At 51.1% G+C, this 16,780-nt stretch overlaps 1 protein-coding gene across 2 annotated transcripts in view; it reads right to left on the bottom strand.

Annotated features, from left to right (window-relative positions):
- Positions 1-5,388: 5,388 nt before the first annotated feature.
- Positions 5,389-16,780, bottom strand: part of IGF1R (insulin like growth factor 1 receptor) — a 305,517-nt gene continuing 294,125 nt past the window's right edge. For both annotated transcript variants that reach the window (XM_027067961.2, XM_027067962.2), the window contains exon 21: positions 5,389-10,382. In XM_027067961.2, coding sequence (XP_026923762.1) covers positions 10,001-10,382 — 382 coding nt within the window. In that variant the 3' untranslated portion in view covers positions 5,389-10,000. The remainder of the gene's footprint in view (positions 10,383-16,780) is intronic.

The following is a 16,780-nucleotide window of genomic DNA, read 5'->3' on the forward strand; positions in this document are numbered from 1 at the left end:
TGAGCCACCCAGGTACCCCTTAAATTTTTTTTTAAATGTTTGTTTATTTTTGACAGAGAGAGAGAGCATGAGCAGGGGAGGGGCAGAGAGAGAGGGACACACAGAATCAGAAACAGGCTCCAGGCTTCGAGCTGTCAGCACAGAGCCCAACACAGGGCTCAAACTCACAGACCACGAGATCATGACCTGAGCCGAACCAACTGAGCCACTCAGGCGCCCCTAAATTTTTTCTTTTTAACATTTATTCACTTTTTGAGAGCCAGAGACAGAGTGTGAGCAGGGCAGGGGCAGAGAGATAGGGAGGCACAGAATCCGAAGGAGGCTCCAAGCTCTGAGCTGTCAGCACAGAGCCTGACGCAGGGCTTGAACTCACCGTGAGATCAAGACCTGAGCCAAAGTCGGATGCTTCACTGACTGAGCCACCCAGGCGCCCCTTTAGTGTCTGGTCTTAAAGGAGAATAGCTAGGTTTGGCTTCTCTGCCACAATGGGTGTTATACTTACTTTTTAGAAGCAGAATCTCCCCTTCTCAGCTATCATGTTGCCTTTGGGCAAACACTTGGCACTGGGTCTTGTGCCAAGCTGCTCAAAGCAAGGTTTTATCTTGTGTTTGCGAGGGGCAGATATCCAACGAGATAACATTGTTTTTTTGGAGGAAGGGGTTGAAGGTGGCTAAGGTCTGGGAAATTTCTTGTTCCTTGTTGTGCTCCCTATCACTTTCATTTAATTACCTTAAAAAAAAAAAAGCATTATTCACTTAGTATCCAGATTCCTTCACCATAACAAAAAGCATTTGCAGCTTAATAACAGAGGAACTGGGCGGGCCTTGCTTGTTTGATCATTAGCTCTCTAGCACACTTGTGCCTTTGGAACAGACTTTACAGGACCCCTTTTGCAAATGAAACTCGGTTGTTTGACATAAACCAGTTCAGAGTCACATTGTAGTAGATCAAAGGCAGCTAAGCAGGATGGTACAGCCAGCATGCACAGGCGTGGGTCCGGCCGCACTGGTTGCTAAAGTGGAGAGCCTTCTGTATTTGTAGGCAAACACCTGCTACCCAGAGCCCTGTGCCCACCCTCCACCCCCGTAGCTTCTGTCTCAGGCCCGGGCAAGCAGGGGGCCTCGGGACCCAGCCTCAGGGTCATTTCAGACTGCTTGCACCAGGCGATGCATGTTTTATAAACTTTTAGATGTCAGCCAGTTGGGAGGCCCAGAGCTCCCTCTTGATGACCGTCCCCATCATCTCCCCCTGTGTGACCTCTGATGTTCCTCAGGGAGAATCCCAGAGGGCCCACTCACATCCCCCTGTCGGTACATCCTGGGGCCTGTTTACTTGGGGCTGTTACCTGGCGGTTCTGAGTCCGAGAGCTGACCCAGCTTAAACAGGTCGAACCCTGGGTTGGTCACTTAATAGCTGGGGGGGGGGGGGGGGGGGCGGGTCTCCGGCACGTCTGTATGTTTGCTCATCCGAAGAAGAGTAAAGTCCTTCCTTTGCAGAGTCGTGAATATCTGGTGAGAGAACGGATGTGTGAGCGCCCCCCTCCCCTCCCCCTTGCAGAATCTGGGCTTGTGGCTGGACCGGCCGGGGAAGTACAGAAATAGCCCCGAGGGATCTGTGCTCTTTAAGAAGTGGCGCGGTGGGGAGAGGCTCTAACGTTTGTAAAGACACAGCACCTTCACCCTGAGAAGACACTGCTGCCGCTTCCGGCTGAGGACGGGCGCGCGGAAGGCGCCGCCACAAGCTGGGAGCGCGACCCTGATAGGCCGGGGATCGTGGGAGCGCCGCGCCTGGGTCCTGTGTCCCCAGGGCAGCCCACACCCCCGCCCGTGCCTCGGAAGTGCGTCTGCCTGTACTCATCGGGCTACTGACGGTCCCGAGTGCCAGGGGTGAGCAGAAACCCTGGGGCCCTCTCTTTGAGAAAGGCCTTTTGTTTTTAGGTCCAAGTATTTGTGCGACTCATCGGATCTGAAATAACCGTGGCCTTTGACCTCTGCTGCCCGCACCTTGCTACCCTGCCCTTTACACGGTGTCTGACCTTGTTCCTGGAGTGTAGTTTCTTACGATCGAAGTTTCATGAAATGCTCAGCTTGCCTGATGTGCCTATGCATTTCTGGTCTGATTCCAGAACACTTACAGCTTGTTGCCTTTGAACATATATTCACATTTCTTACTATAGCGATCCTCCCCCACCTCCCACACTGGGGTGGGGGGGAGGAAGCCCAGATTGTAGAGGCCCCGGGATAGGCCAAGGTCATCAGCTAGAAAGTAACATTTTGAACACCGCCAGGGGGCCACCCCCCCGTGTGGGCCTGCTTGGGTCTCACATGCCTCCTGACAAGGTATGCTGGCCACGAGGTACCAACAAGGACAGGGAAATGCGAAGTTGGAGTCCTTCGTCCCAGAGTCACCCGAGGGCAAACCTGGCTCGGCCTAACTTTTGTCAGTGGAAGGTACAGGAAAAGTCTACGGATCAGTCAAAAACGAAGTACAGATTTCTCTATCTTATGTATTCAAATTTTCTGCTAGCTGATTTAATGGAGGGAGGGAGAAGAGCCTCCGTCTTCAGCAATTTGCATGCTGCAAAGACTCAGCTGTCAGAAATAAAGCAAAGCCTTCACGCAGAACACCTCCAAGCGACATGTGTGAACACACACATGCCACACGTAGCTCAGCTCCCCTGTCTCAGAAGCGTGGGGACTCTTCCAGAAAGGGAGGGGAACGAAATCAGAGACCAAAAATGCATACAGAATTCTTTTTATTTAACTTAAACCATGTAGTACTTTAACTACTAGAAAAAAGCAGAGTAAGAGAAACTAAAGTTGCCTTAGCTTCAGCCATTCAAAATAGACAAAGTTTCTTTTTTTTTTTCATAATGTAAAGAATCCAGAGTATATCGCAGTAACAGGAATAAATTCTTACAACAGAATATACAAAAACATTTTGAAATTTTTTTCATCTACTGATTTTTTTTTATATAAACAGAGGATTTTTTTTTTAGGAATAATTTATACACAGAAAGTCATTTTATGTAACAAATTGGCCATGTTATTACCTTTTTTTATACTTTTTTAAAAAACTTTTTTTAAACAAGAAAACTCAGAAAATGCATTATTTGCGATGCATCCATTCCATTGCGCCTTCTGGTTTGATTCTTTTTTCTCTTTGCCCCAGAGGTAGACACGCTGGCAAACCTCTCACCTCAACCTCACTGGCTTAGAAAGCAGACAGGTGTTTTCGCCAAGCACCTGTTCCACCTGTGGGTGTGTGTATGCAACGCCAAACATCTGAATGAACAGTTGAAAACAAAAAACCAATTGTTTCTGGACCTTTCTCCCATGTAGTGCAAAACATCCAGATGTTTCTAACGATGGAGATTTTGTGGAGTAGTGTAGACATGGCCAATAATCCATTGGGAGCGAGAGGAAATGGAGTCCGACTTAAACACATTTTTGTGTGTGTGTGTGTACTTTTTACGCAAAAGGACTTGTTTTGGACTGGAAAAATGTATCTTCGGTGTTCTGCCTTAAAGAAAAGAAATAGGGTCTCTTCCTTGTTAGAACAAAGCGCTAATCACGATATGAGGCATGTAAGCAAACGGCCTGTGCGCACAGAGTTATCATCATTAGCGTGATAAGTCTGCATGCTGTGATCACCGCGCCATCAGGTCCTTCCCTCTCCAGGCACTGCATGCCCACGGTGACGGCCCGACCAACCAAACCAGACGCTCAGGAGTGCCAGGGCCACCGCTGGGCTGCAACGCCTCCGCTGGGTGCTTGGCCAATGAGGCTCCTTCAGTCTTACACTCCAAAGGGAAATGACCAGTGAAAGATGATCCCCTTCCCAACCAGAGGGTTCTGGAAGACCAAGATACTGAAGATACAGAACTACTTCTTAAATCATCATCATTCCTTTGTTATAAACTAGGGCACAAAGCATGGGGGAAAAGAGGGTGAACCAACGGCCTGGGTCAGGGGGAAAAAAAACAAAAACTTTTTTTTTTTTTTTTTTTTTGGCATATCGTAAAGCTAGCTAGTAAACAGGTGTCCTAAAAAAATGGATCACAAACACACATTTGCACACACAGAGAAAAAAAGTGTCTTTAAATTATTTTCGGCAATTATAAACTACAAACATTTTATAAAATTATTCTATGTTCTTACAAAAATGCAATGAAACATTTAATTAGTTCTTGTAAACCAGATCTTCGTCAACTGACTACCCGTAATCTACTGGACTTAAGAGCCCTATTGAAAACACTAATGAGTGACTAATTAAAACAATGTTTACCAGAAAGATGTGGACACACACAAACGTGGACGTACAGATGAGTGATCATTATGTTCTTGCATAACAAAGTAAAACAAAACCCTAAAGTCATGCCCCAGAACTGACAACCGACCGTTGTGATGCAGTTCGCATTCTTGAACGATCTCACTTAACTGCAACGACCGTTTCCAAAGTAGGATGTCAGGTTTATTTGTTGAAACCAAATGCCCTTGGATAACTGTTGCGCCTTGATGTGGTCTGATACCGTCAGAAACCATCAAGTTCAAAACGTGGCCCACACTTCTTGCTAGCCCTGTACCCTTCTGCTCGCCACTCTGCTCCATGTCACGTCATGACCCTGGTACAGTGGTTTCCCGCTGCCTGATCATCCCACCCTCAAGGGGTGTTCATCTGCTTTTTCTCTAAATGACCAACTAGCCATCTAAGCCGGACGCCCAAAATGAAACCCTCTGGCCTGTCCAAGGTCTGTATCTTCAGCATCTCTGGCAACAGAGGTTCAATCTACACAACATCCTCTCTTGAAGTTCTCATTTGTGCCACCGACTAGTCAGAGGGGAGGAAGAAAGTTTGACTTTCATCACTGGTGCTTAGAGAGTGGATCTGGTCCATATCGCCCAATGCTGCTTAGCCCAGGAAATTAAAAAAGCAAAACAAAAACAACAACGACAAAAACAGCCGACAAACACAGAAGTAACAGTAACAAAAGAACCCCAAACCTTAAATGCGTTTCTGGGACTGCTGGAATGGGCCAAGGCATACTGTGGAGCATTACTGTCAACCGGAGGGTGCCTATGTTTTGGAAAGGAGTTGCCTTTGACACTGGCCACCCCGGGGAGGACCCGGCAGTGACAGCTGAGGACCTTGGGCCAAGCATCCTAGCCTTCTCACCGATCTGAACTATAGTGTGACCTTGCCACAACAGCAGCCTGCATCATGCACAGCCACCCACCAACGGAGGTGAGCCGCTGAGAAAGAGGCTTTGGTGGGACAGACTGGCCTAGAATTTGGCATCATACTCGGCTCGGAAATCTGTTATCCCGACCAAAACACACCACACCTCACGCCAAGCATTTTGCCGTCGGGTAGTTCCACAGTCACCACTTTTTTTTTTTTTTTTTTTTTTTAATTTTACCAAGCCACTTTTCCTACCATTGAAATGTCGTCCCAAGTCCTAAGAGACAGGTTGGAAGGAGAGGCCGCTGCCGGCCACGAACACGGTCTTCCATCTTCCAAGGAGGAAGCTCATTCCAACTGTGTGTCAAACGTCACCACATCCCACAAAGGAGAGCTGGAGTGGTCTGGGCGTCACACGGCTGACGTTCGACAGTGTCTCCAGAACACGCCAGCTCCTGCTGCCTCGGGGAAGGGCTGTGTGTGCTATCGTTTTAATGCTCACATCAATTCCATGATGTGCCTCAGTGGTTCACGTCACTTCAAGCAGCGTGAGCTGCTGTCAGGAGGAGGTTGCGTGGAAAAATGCCACAACGCAGCTTGATTAAATTATGTGGAGCATACGAAAGAGAAAAATCAAGAAGAGGTGGGAAAATCAGCATAAAATGAGGCTAGAACTGTGGACAGATGATGCCTTGGTAAAGTCAAGGTGGGTGGTTTGGTCCAGTAAAATGACTGCACCGTCACGCAAGCAAAATTTTCTTTTATTTAAGTGTTTCTGAAGCTTTTGTTAGGATGGGCACTACGCTATTACTGTTTTCTTTCTACTTAAAGAGAAACCACCTACGTAAAACAAAGACAGAAGGACACCAACAACTCGAGGACAGTTGAAACAAAACCCTTAGAACCAGCTGAATGATCTGTAGAAATCCAGTTGTGGAAACCGGTAGGTTTGTGCAAAAGAGGAGAGGCTACTATTCCCAGGGGTCACCTACAGTGCGGAAGAAGAAAACCCTGATCCGACAGTATTTCTCAGTGACCTTAAGATGCCAGGGGGCTGGGGAAAGAGAGTAGTGTGCTCGCAGGACGGAACTGCGGTGCGGGATCTGAAAGGAGCCACCGCCCTTCGGGAAAACCGCCACCGCGTCTGCCAGAGAGGATCACCGGTGCCTGCGAGAGCAGCGTCTGGAAGCGGGCAGCGCGCCGTCCGCCTGGGAGCAGCAGGTGATGGGATGGAGGCGAGGCCCCGGGCAGGAGGCAGTGCCACCCGGGGAGAAGGCCGGGCGCCGACCACCAGCCCCTTCCAGCCCGCAGGTTTGGTCTCTGTTTTCCCGGGGGGGAGGAGGAGAGGAGGGTGAGGTGGAGGAACAGTCTGGGGGGCGGGGTGGGGGGGGGAGCTTTTCTCCCACGTGCATCCTCGAGTGCAGGAAGGCCTGCTTTCTCGGGCAGGAGGCCTGGCGGGCCAGGGGCTCAAAGCGCTGATGTGGCCGCACCACCGAACTGAACCGGCGCAGGCCTGGGCCTCGGCGGCCAGAGCAGCGGCCCGAGACCCGGACACCGCACGCGTACAGGTGCGGTTACGCCCAGAGACTGACTGCTCCCCCGCGGTGCTCCCTGTCCTCAAAACCTGCAAAACGAGCGCTCTTCCAGATGACAGAATCTGTGTGTCATTCACTCTGCGCAAAGTCCGTTTCAGTGACGGCCTGGGACAGCCGGGCGGCCTCCCCCCGCCCGCCACGAAGGGAATCCTAAGGACGAGCCTCTTAGGAGAGCAAGCGAGGAGGAGGAGGAGAAAGAAACGAGACATCTGGGAGAAAGGCAAGCTGTCTGAAATGAGCGCAGAGGCGGGTTAGTGTTGCTTCAACCCCCGAATACAGCCTCCTGGCCTCTCCCTGCCTCATGTGCTCGGCCTGTGGTGTGGATGAGGTTACCGATATCAATGGCATATTGTCAGGTGCTGAGAGATGGGATATGTATTCTTCTGTATATATACACATATAAAAAAGAAGAGTGAGGTAGATAAATGTTTGAAAACCAAAACCAAAACACGAAAACAAAACCAAAAAACCAAAAGAAACCCGAAAACTGTCCTGTCTTACACACACACGCACACGCACATGCACAGGCACACAAAACCCTTTCCTCAGTATTTAAATTCATCACTGGGGGCTTCTCTACAGTGATTGAAACTGGTATCACAAAATAAATTAAAACTCCTACATAGAATACCTTCTTAACTTTTTTTCTTTTTCTCATTTTTTTTTTCTTAAGGGAGAAAAACCATGGGGCAGAGGCTAGAGAACATCGCAGGACTTAAGGTACTGACCAGAAAAAGCACGACATGCTTGCTTTCTCGTGTTTCATCTCGTCACGACTAGCAACCATCAGACTTTAGCTTTGTTCCTCCTCGTAATTGAAACAGTTCCATCCCAGAAGCAACTCGGGTGCTGTCATCACTCTGGTGAGAAGTGCTAAAAACTAAACAAAACAAGACCCCCGGGCCCGGAGGACTGGGATTCCTGGCCGAGGAGAAGCGAGCCAGCGCCAGGGCTCTGGTCCCTCCCCTGCTCCCTCCCCCCCCCCCCCCCCCCCCCCCCCCCCCCCCGCGGAGCGCACCGGGCTCCAGGGCCATCGGCCACCATGGTGCCCATGCGTGCCCGACCCCTCCGGCCCTGCACCCTGGAGGGGGTGGGGGTGGGGGGCTGGCTGACGCCCTGAGGAGGCCACCCCCGTGGCTCCCTCCCCGCCAGTGCTCGGGAGGCCCCCCAGGGAGTTTCTGGTTCTGGAGACAGGTAGGTGGGTCTGGAGGGTGGTGGCGGAGGCCATGGAGGGGCCCGCCGGACCCCGCTCCGCTGCACCCTTGGACTCAGCAGCTGTTTTTCATGGGATGGAAGGATTAAATATCCATAAAAAAAAAAAAAAAAAAAGTAATCCAAATGCCTAGCGTCTGCAGTTCAAACTGCTGTTGTACCCAGTAATTAAAAAAATAGAGATATGTGTGTCACAACCAAAACGAAGGTGAGGGAAAGTGAAGGTGAGACTGTCCAACAACGCGACTAGAAACACTGAACGAGGATGTGCGACGTATTTAACCTTTTGTTTTCTGACCTGAGTTTGCGTCATGTCTTGCACTGTAACAGACTCCAGCGCGGTGAGAGAGCAGGCCGGGTGGGGGGTGGGGGGCGCTGCCTCCCTCGCCAGCCTCGTGCCCACACAGCCTACGGGTGAGAACGTAACTAACGGGCAGGGGGAGCGGGGAGGGGAGGGCGTATTTATAAAAAGGCATCAAACAGTTCATGGCAAATTATGTTCGAGAAGTATCGATTACTGGGAAGAGAGGAAGAAAGTCACGCACTCTAGTACAAAGCATAAGAAGTTTCTTGGAGTGAGCAGAGAGGGAAGGAGGGTAGACCTGAAGGTTTTCATAGATTAAATCCACAAAGATAAAGGACAAAAAAAATAGCAGCTTTTTTTTTTTCTGTACAGACGTATAGATGAATATCTGAACCGTAAAAAAGTTATAAAAGTGACATTAAAGACGATGTGTATGCAAATGTTTCATGGTCTAACATAGAACTGTAAGACCCATGAAGAAGTCCTAGTAACAGAGAAAATGTCAACAAAGCTTAGAATGCTTGAATCCATTTACTGCTTTGCTTCTTACTGTTGTGGTGGTGTTTGAATTTCTTTTCCTTGCAAACCTGCATAAACAGTTGGGCTGAGTCCCTGGAAACCCCTTCCCATCTGTGTCCTGGGGGCCGGGAGCGGGGGGCCAAGGGCAGGGGGGACAGGAGACTGGCACGTGGATGACCTTGACTCAAAGCCTGTCTTCCAGGCTCACGACAGGGCCTGTTTCCTCCACAATTCCGGGGGGCTAGCAGTTGGGGGTGGGGGAGAGGGGCAGGGAAGCCGGGTTCAACTTCTCCCAGTCTCCACCGAGAGAAAATCCCATCCTGTCCACTTCCCCCCAAACAATAGCCTAGTCAGAAAGCGATCAGACCTGTGTGAACGTAAGACTTGAAAAGAACGCCAGGGGCGACCAGATGGAGTGCATCATCCACGTGGCTCTTAAATGACGTGACTAGATACCATGCTCGCCCCATGCCTCTGGAAACAAGGAGATAAGTGCGGGGGTCGTGAGGGAGGAAGTTCAGGGTTTTGGCAGAATTTGGCAGCATTAAAATGGTGACAACCTTGAATGAATGATGGCCCTTTTTAAATCTCGTTATGTCCCTAAAAAGGTTAAAGATACAGTTAAAAAAATCCCGTCTCAAGGTGTTTTGTTTTGTTTTGTTTATAAAGACCTACGGTGATAGGCAGGTGTGTACAGGGGCAGTGGGGGTGGGGGCCGCAGGGAGGGACAGCCATTTCCTCAATCTGATCAAAAGGGCGTCCCAGCTGGGGTTGCGGCAAATGTTTTTCTATCATGAAGCAGAAAGAAAGAAAGGTGAGAGAGAGAGAGAGAGAGAGAAGGGGCGGGGGGAGAGGGAGGGAGACAGATAATGAGAGGAGAGACCGGGAAAGAGTGAGGAGACTCGATTCTCAAGTGTTCTGTTGCTATTAAGTGTTGTCATTAAGGTTCTTAAAGGCCCATGTCAGTTAAGGGTTCGGGTAGGGAAATAAAAAGCTGCTTGCATATTGAAAAAAGGAACATCCCAAATGTGTTTACTGCAGAGAAGCCGTCTCCCGTGGGCAGCAATGGCAGTTCTGAAGATCCACTGAGGTACAGGAGGCTGTGAATAGATTGTTAAAACTCTCTCCCCCCACCCGCCGCCGAGCGTGCACACACGTTACTGTTTGCACGGGATCCGGGATCCGAGGATCAGCAGGTCGAAGACTGGGGCAGAGGCAAGGCCCTCTCGTTCTTGCGTCCCCCGTTCATGTGCGCGTAAGGCTGTCTCTCGTCGAAGCTGGCTCGGAGAACCAGCACGCCGGGGCCCGGGCCGTTCTCGGCCTTGTGTCCTGAGTGTCTGTCGGGCAGCGGCAGGGAGGACGAGGAGGCGGAGGGGTCCAGGGGGACGCTCTCCATGTCCTCCGGCTCCAGATCCAGCTCCTCCGGCTCGGGCGGCTTGTTCTCCTCGCTGTAGTAGAAGGAGACCTCCCGGAAGCCGGGTTCCATCTCGTCCTTGATGCTGCTGATGATCTCCAGGAAGGAAGGCCTCATCTTGGGGTTGTACTGCCAGCACATGCGCATCAGTTCAAACCTGAGGCGGAGACAGACAGACGGTGGGCCCGGCTGCGAATGGTGGCTCTGGGGCCACCTGCTGTGGCCTCCCCCCACGCGCGGGCACTGAGAGCAGGGAGGCAGCTGGGCCATTTCTCTATTGACGACCCGACTGGCCCCACGCCGCTTTCGCTCCGGGGACCCAGGACCCTCCCCGGGGCCAAAACCCAACCTCTCATTTCCTGAGGACAAATCTAGGTTTACACAGAGTCTGGCATGACAGGTGTTATGGGGACAGTGCTAAGAAATAAAAATACAAACAAAAACCTACAGAGCGTCCTATCTGAAGTGTCTCTTGGAGCCACCAGTGAAACATTACTTCCAGAATTAGAGTGCAGGAAGCCTCTGGTTTCTCACTAAATAAGGCTTAAGAATGGGGGCACCTGGGTGGCTCAGTTGGTCGAGCATCTGACTCTTGACTTCCACTGCTTCCCTTCTGCTACTGTTGTCACCAGAAGATTCTATTCTCTGTTTTGTTTTAAAAGTTCTGGCTAAAGAGGGGTGCCTAGGTGGCTCAGTCAGTTAAATGTGCGACTTCAGCTCAGGTCATAGTCTCATAGTTTGCGAGTTCCAGCCCCGCATTGGGCTCTGTGCTGACAGTGTGGAACCTGCTTGGGATTCTCTCTCTTTCTCTCTCTCTCTCTCTCTCCCCCCCTGCTCTCTTTCTGCCCTTCCCTGCTTGGACTCTCTCAAAATAAATAAAAATAAACTTAAAAAAAAAAAGGCTTAGGAGCGATCACAGCTATCCCGACAGTGACCCTCCCTTTCGTGCCACCTATGCAATTTCTAAGCTTCTTTCTGGGGCCTGGGGCCGGGCACGGCTGGCAGTGAGGGGGGAAGGCCACAAGACAGAAGGAGCGTGCATCTAGGGTCTGAGGTCCCGGTCTAGCGCCGCCCAGGCTGCCTGCTGCCTGCCCCACCACCCGGGCTCTGGCCTCGGGTCCAGGCTGAGCCAAATGAATCAGAGTCCTATGAAGACGTGTAGCCAGATGCCGACAAGGCGGGAAGGTGCGAGGGGCCCTGCCTAGGCAAGGGGGCGGGCAAAGAACATGGCATGAAGCCTGTGCCGGGTCTCACCAGCTGGACCACGGTGGCACTTGGGCCGCAAACCTCTGTGAAGCCTTCAGAGTCCAGTGGGCCACAGGAGGTGGCCGTCCCCCGCCCCCCGCCGGAGAGCAGGAGGCTGCACAAGGAAGAAGGAGGGACGGTGTTGTGGTACAGCCAGCAGCCTGGACCCAGGGGAGGCCTGGGCTTGGACAAGGGTTCAGGATGACCAGGGGAGGAGGGCGTACTTCTTATGAACCCAGAATGCAGAGAGACCCAGCTGAGTGGACCTTGGGAGCAAAAAGGAGGGTGACTGACATCCAGGCTGGCCACAGAGCCAGAGGAGGCTATGGTTCCGAGAAGGGGTTGGCAGGCGGCCCTTTCTCACGTGAGCTTGGCACAGAAGAGCCTTCCCTTCCATTACTGTTCTCGCCAGAAGATACTATTCTGTGTTTGTTTTAAAACTTCTGGCTAAAGAGGGGCATTAAGCGGTTAAGCTCATGATCTCACAGTCTGTGGGTTCGAGCCCCACATGTGGTGCTGTGCAGACAGCCCAGAGGCTGGAGCCTGCTTCCGATTCTGTCTCCCTCTCTCTCTCTGCCCCTCCTCTGCTCACGCCCTGTCTCTCAAAAATAAACATTAAAACAATTTTTAAAACTTCTGGCTAAGTCAGAGTGGCCAAAATGAACAAATCAGGAGACTATAGATGCTGGAGAGGATGTGGAGAAACAGGAACCCTCTTGCCCTGTTGGTGGGAATGCAAATTGGTGCAGCCGCTCTGGAAAACAGTGTGGAGGTTCCTCAGAAAATTAAAAATAGACCTACCCTATGACCCAGCAGTAGCACTGCTAGGAATTTACCCAAAGAGACAGAAGTGCTGATGCATAGGGGCATTTGTACCCCCATGTTTATAGCAGCACTTTCAACAATAGCCAAATTATGGAAGGAGCCTAAATGTCCATCAACTGATGAATGGACAAAGAAATTGCGGTTTATATACACAATGGAGTACTACGTGGCAATGAGAAAGAATGAAATATGGCCCTTTGTAGCAACGTGGTTGGAACTGGAGAATGTTATGCTAAGTGAAATAAGCCATACTGAGAAAGACAGATACCACATGTGTTCACTCTTATGTGGATCCTGAGAAACTTAACAGAAACCCATGGGGGAGGGGAAGAAAAAAAAGAGGCTAGAGTGGGAGAGAGCCAAAGTATAAGAGACACTTAAAAACTGAGAACAAACTGAAGGTTGATGGGGGGTGGGAGGGAGGGGAGGGTGGGTGATGGGTATTGAGGAGGGCACCTTTTGGGATGAGCACTGGCTGTTGTATGGAAACCAATTTGACAATAAATTTCATATATTGAAAAAAAAAAAACTTCTGGCTAAAGAAGACACTTTTCAATAAAAACGGCTAAATGGAAGGCTTGACCGACCACTTGCTCGTTTGGCCTCAGGGAAGAAGCCCAGGGAGCACGGAGACTAGTCTGCAAAGACAAAGCCCTAAGCCAACCTGGCCAAGCTACCTTGGAAGTCCTGGGGGGAAAGGTGTCCGGTCCAGCCCGGGCGGGAAGAGTACGTGACCTGCAGGGAGGGTGGGAGCCTGAGAGAGGCTTTCTGCCTGTGTCGCTGCCGGGTTTTAGAAATCAGTTTTTGCAGATTATGTTGTACTGGACCAGCCACACCCATCTGTTCACATATGTCTGTGGCTGCTTTCAAGGGACACCTGCTAGGTGAGTAGCTGGAACAGAGACTGCCTGGCCTAGAAGCCCAAGATACCGGCCGTGTGGCCCTTTATGGAAAACGTTTACCACTCGTGCTCTAGCAGAAAAAGATGTGGACAAAATACGAAGACCAGATTTTTCGCCTTGGCCACGCCGCTAACCATGTGGCAGGGCTAACCTTTGGTTAATGCACCCAGTAACACACAGGGTGTCGGGCAGGTGGGGTTTTGTGTGTGTGAACTGCTTGAATCCTCTCAAGTCCTAGAAGTAGGTGCATTGTAACATGTCCCCATTTTGCAGATGAAGCAGCAGAAACACCAAGAGGGTAAATAATTTGTCCAAGGTCCCCAAACTGGTGAGGCGGGAGCAGGATGGCATTCTGTGCGAAAGAGTATGGTTGTGCTTTGAAAACCACCTACCTCAGGAAAAGGAATTTTCTCCACCTCAACAAGGGAAACCATGGTCCCCCTAGGAGAGCCGTTCCTGTCCTCATAGTCACCATGTGACAGCTCCTGCCTGGGGTCACGTGGCACACAAGCCTGCCTTCCCTTACCTCCCATTGCTGCCCAAGAGAAAGGACTCCCTTCCCACCCCCCACCCCCAACAAATGGGGCCATAAATACTCGAAACCCCTCTCTGTGGCTCGGCTGTGATTTCCTCTCTGGCTGACTGACTCGTCCCTGAATAGAAGCGCAGCCAAGGCCAAGAACATGTGATGTGCCCTGGCTCAGTGCCCCTGTGGCCAGGGGGAGGGGGGGAGGTGCTGAGAGGTGCCACCAGTGACTGGAGTGACATCAGCACAAACAAACCATGTGATGCCTCTCTTAAAGCCTTCCAGGGCTGCCCATAAAAGGAAGTCTTTCTTACTCTGTAGGACTCAAGACCTTGTTTACACTATCTCCACAAGAAAACTTTCCAGTAGACTCTAGAAGGATTTATGAGCTGATAAAACTCTTCTTTAAAAAGGCACATGTTTTCCCCCTCTCTCTGCCCCTCCCCTGCTTGCTCGCTCTCTCAAAAATAAATAAACATTAAAAAAATTTTTTTAAAGGCACGTTTTAGAACTAGTCCGCTCTGGAGCAGTGCTTTACCCAAGGCCCCCTCGTGGGGGGTGAGGGGATGTGCAGACCCTCCACCTGGGGCAGGAACAGGACCAAAGGGGGCTGCTGCCCTGCTGTGAAGCCACTTCACAGAGGCAAGTGTGACCCGAGGAGGTGGTGTGAGGGAAGAGGGACAACTGTCCCGACCCCTCCCATCCTGCACATAGGGGGCCTCAGGATCGCCACCTTCCTCTAGGCCCTGCTGCATGCACGCAGGTGGTGATCACAAGCCCAGGTGTGAAAGGCAGCCCAGCCTCAGCCCCGTGACAATCCAACCGATGCAACAAAGACCAGATTCTAGAAAGGCCCTGCAGGGCTTGGCACACCCCTCCTCCACCTCCTCCTGGCAGCCTAGAACAGCCAGGATTGTCTTATGAGCCGCTTCTCAGCGGCGCCTGCCAGTGGGACGGCAGGCCTGCCCCTCGCCTTGTCCCATATCACTCTGGCTTTGGACTGAGACCAGACTCAGGGCCCAGGTACCACAGGACGGCCTGTAGTTGCGAGGCCAAGCACGCACCAATGGCCCTTCCTGACTGGATTCTTCTCAAGCACCCTATTCCCACACAACCAGCACAGGATCACAGCAAAGGGGAAAACCATATTTGAAGACTACAAGAACCACCAGAGTCCCCTGAATGTGTTTCAGTCTTCTCTGTGAGTTCGTGACTCTCTGGGGTAAAAAGTTCCAATTCTTTCCTGCGTTGTGTGTAATACTGAGCACTGCCCTGGCAAGGATCTGGACCTGTGACACCGTGGAAGTTTTACCGAAAAAGATATGGCTTCTTGGCCCAGGGCTTACAGCTCGCTGCACCTCTGCTCGAGCCCTCTCCTGCAGCATTACAACCTGGTCCTTCTGCCACCCAGCTTCTGAAAGCTGGGGCCTCGCCTCGCAGCCCTGTCTCTGGGACGTCAGCGGTCGGCACGCAGACACAGGCGCTCAAGGACACTCGCGGTGGCGGTACAGAGACGAGAGCTTAAGAGAAGGTTAAGGACAGGCTTTGTCGTCGATTTAAAGCCTAAGTGCTCTGCGCGGTTGAGGGGAGAGGGATTCTTGGCTGCTCCAGAGGAGCCCATCCCACCTGCTTGTAGTTACCACCAAGACGCCGCTGCTGAGCCGAAGTCCCCCACCCCCCACAGCCGCTGCACGCCAGCCCCTAGGTTACCCTACTGGTGCCTGCTCACACCTCTGGAGCCACACAGTGGAAGTGGTTTCTTTCCCACCCGGGCGCCCAGCAGGGCTTTTGGGCAACGCCCAGGAGCTCAGTGACGTTCCTCTCCTCTGGCAGAAACGGGAGTCCGCTCTTTTGTGCCCCGTGACAAAAGAACCCCTCTCCCAGAACACTTCTTCTTTACCTAAGCTCATCAATAAATTCAGAAGAACAACACGGACACTCCCTGCGCCATCAGCTAACCTCCTTCCATTCTGTTGTTTTCTTCGGAGGGAGAACAATTTGCCAGGGGGGTTCTGGAGGGCAAAGCAGAAATGCCTCCGGAATTAAACACGTAATATCCAAGAGTAACCTCTCCATGTGAATTTCCTTGTCACTCTATGCTGGGAACAGGAAGTCTACCGCCTTTCCCATGGCAGGTGGGCTGCTTCCCAGGCATATTAAATTAATACCAAAACTCCAGTCACCGGGAGGTAGATCAACTTTAGGGAGTCCCACAAGTTTCTCAGAGGCCGTTTCTCCGAGTGAAAGAGACAGCTCAAAAATAAAAACCTCTCCTCCCGCTACCCCAAACCACACGAACAAAACCGACACCTGCTTTCTCGGACTGTGGCTAAGCTTCCTACACCACCATCAGCCCCAGCATCAGCCTCTATTCTGGCACCAGACCCTCGGATGCAAACTCAGCAGGCATCACTCCTTATACTCCATTACTGAGATTTTTTTTTCTCTGAAGGAAGATTTTTCTTATAATGAGCTGATAAGAATACAGTGACCACACTGTTCATGGAGAACAGTCACCTGTGAGGCAACCTGGGAGTCAGTGGGGTGTGGTACCCAGCCCGCAGTGATCCCCACCTCCTGGGGTTCATGCCTCCTGTAATCTCCTCCCACATCACAGAGGACCACCCCTGAGGTTTGGCCATGAAGGACACTGTGGCATCTGCTCCGCTCTGGAGTCCTTTGCTCTTGGGCAAGCTACAGGCCCATGGCCCAAAACTAGCCTACTGTCCAATTTTTTTGGTGAGGCCTCTGAGCTAAGAATGGTTTTTATATTTGTAAATGGTTGAAAAAAAATCAAAATAAGAATATTTTGTGACATGAAAATTATGTGAAATTCAAATCTCAGTATCCCCAAGTAAAGTTTTACCGGAGCACAGCCACACTCATTCACGTGGTATCTGTGACTGCGTTTGCACAATGAGATCGTATGAGACCACAGAGCTGAGAACACTTCCTATCTGTTTTTCTAGAGGTAAGTTTGCCAAGCCCTGCTTGGAGAAGCCAGCTGCATGCCACTTGCAAGTGGGTCCCGGCCCTAGTCAAGCCTTCTGATGACTG

This window comes from Acinonyx jubatus, chromosome B3 (genome assembly GCF_027475565.1).
Source record: "Acinonyx jubatus isolate Ajub_Pintada_27869175 chromosome B3, VMU_Ajub_asm_v1.0, whole genome shotgun sequence".
NCBI classification, from domain to species: Eukaryota; Metazoa; Chordata; class Mammalia; order Carnivora; family Felidae; genus Acinonyx; species Acinonyx jubatus.